We start from the raw sequence: 2427 nt of genomic DNA on the forward strand, positions 1-2427 counted from the left end.
ACAAATTGATTTTGACTCGCGATTCGATTTTTTTGCACACCCCCATCCTCCATCATAACAGCAACGTACACGCACTAAACGCACCAGCCCCTGGCTCTTAGATCATTAAGACTGGGGCCCATGACGTTAAACATCGAGCTGTGCCGTGATTATTTCCTGTCCTGTGTTGCTTTGCTTGAGTCTTTGATAAAAACCAAATCTAGCGTTAGGAACATGTCACCGCCCGTTTGGTCGGACTGACGCTAGCGTGTCAGTGGCCCAACAGCTAGACTAGCTCTCCAAGCTAAGTGTTAGCATATATAACATCTAAACATGCATTTCAGATCAAGGAGATGACAGGATTTCCTGTTGTTCCTCGTCGCCAATGAACTGCATTAACAGGTTTTCTACCCGGACATTGTTGTAAAAACGAACGCTGTGATTGGTCCATACCTTCGGGTTCTCTTGGCAGCTCCAGCTGCAGCGCCCTCCTGCTGCTGCTTGCGTTTGGCCCCTCTTCCTTTTCCTGGACCAGGGGCCAAAGCACCTTCACAACAACACAAGACAGATTACACTCCTGCACAGATCTCACACACACAGATCAGGTCACAGATCTCACACACACACACAGATCAGGTCACAGATCTCACACACACACACACACACACAGATCAGGTCACAGATCTCACACACACACACAGATCTCACACACACACACAGAGGTCAGGTCACAGATCTCACACACACACAGAGGTCAGGTCACGATCTCACCACACACACCACACACAGAGGGTCTGGTCCAGATCTCACACACACCCAGAGGTCAGGTCACAGACGTCACACACCACACAGAGGTCATGTCCACACACAGATGTCCAGTTCACAGTACACACCGAGGTCCGGGTCCCACACCCCGAGTCTGTCATGCACGCACTCGCGCACTCACCACACACAACACACACACCCACACCCACACACACACACACACACACACACCACACACCCACACACACACCCCACAACTACACACACCCCACACACAGCACACACACACACACACACACCCCAACACACACACACCACACACACACACACCACACACACACACAACAACACACAGATCAGATCACACACACAGATCAGATCACACACACACAGATCAGATCACAGATCTCACACACATAACACACACACATCACAGATCAGATCACACGCATAGATCAGATCTCTCACACACACACACACACACACAGACACACACGCACGCACACACATGGCGCAAATAGGCAGGAATTAGTCAGCGTGGTTATCAGCCTCCTCAGCGTGACCACCACCGTTCTCTTACTAAGAAACGCTGACGTTAGGAACCAGATGATCAGGATCTTTACGTCCTCCCCGGGAAACGTGACATTGTAAATATGAAGTAGGCACCAAGAACTTTAGTTTGTATGTAAAACCGTGTTGAGTCAGCATGTTCAGATATTAACACACAAAAATATTCCAGTAAACATTTTCATGTGGTAAAGAAAGTTCCACATGCTGTACATGAGAGACCGTTTTCGGATATTATTGTCAGACTTACTGTTCCGTTTAAACAACTACATCATAATATGAAGCTATTTTGAAAATGGGAATTTCTTGTGTTTTTTCAACTCACTTCATAATCTCCAAAATTACCATTATGCTTACTAACTACAGACGGCAGACAAAGGGAAGCCTCAGGACTAGTTTTGCACTTTTACTTTAAATTCATATCTAAAATAATTCAATTAGCATGTGGCCAATAGATGTGACCCAAATATTATAAATGGAAGAGAAGGAAGATTGACGATTAGGCTAATTAGCATTAGATGAAAGCCAATATAAAATCAAGTACGGCACTCTGATCTCACATATGTTGTTTTAGTGAGTGTCACTTCAGTGAGGAGACTTTTTATCATTTTATTTTAAATGTCAGAACCTATAAGCAGCAAGCCATAGAGAGGGAAGGTATGTTAACTGAACAAACGGAGGTAGGGCTGGGCAATATATCGACATTATATTGATATCGATATATGGAACTAAATATCGTCTCAAATTTGGGATATGGTAACATTGTAATATGGCACAAGTACGCCAGTCTTTTCCTGGTTTTACAGTGTGTTTAACAGTCAAATGATGCCATTTTCTGAAAATTACCAAACTGTTCTTGCCTTTAACCACTCAGTCATTCAATTAACATAATTCATCTAAAATCTAATTGGTAAAATGTTTGGTGAAAGCACCAAAAGTCAACCCTGCAATATCACCGCAATATCGACATGGAGGCGTTTGGTCGAGAAAATCGTGATATCTCATTTCCTCCATATCGCCCAGCCCTTAAAGGAGGCAAAGCTTTAGGGAGAGAAGCAGCAGCAGAACCAAACAGATGCAGAGAGCACACGGGGGGGAGGGGGGGGGGGGGGGGGG

General features: G+C 45.0%; 1 protein-coding gene across 1 annotated transcript in view; it reads right to left on the reverse strand.

Moving 5' to 3' along the window:
• Positions 1–2427, reverse strand: part of LOC116686198 (set1/Ash2 histone methyltransferase complex subunit ASH2) — a 38030-nt gene that overhangs the window by 25468 nt on the left and 10135 nt on the right. Inside the window, exon 10 of the mRNA XM_032511176.1 lies at positions 433–526. Coding sequence (XP_032367067.1) covers positions 433–526 — 94 coding nt within the window. The remainder of the gene's footprint in view (positions 1–432; positions 527–2427) is intronic.

Source organism: Etheostoma spectabile, unplaced genomic scaffold, assembly GCF_008692095.1.
Source record: "Etheostoma spectabile isolate EspeVRDwgs_2016 unplaced genomic scaffold, UIUC_Espe_1.0 scaffold325, whole genome shotgun sequence".
Lineage (NCBI taxonomy): Eukaryota > Metazoa > Chordata > Actinopteri > Perciformes > Percidae > Etheostoma > Etheostoma spectabile.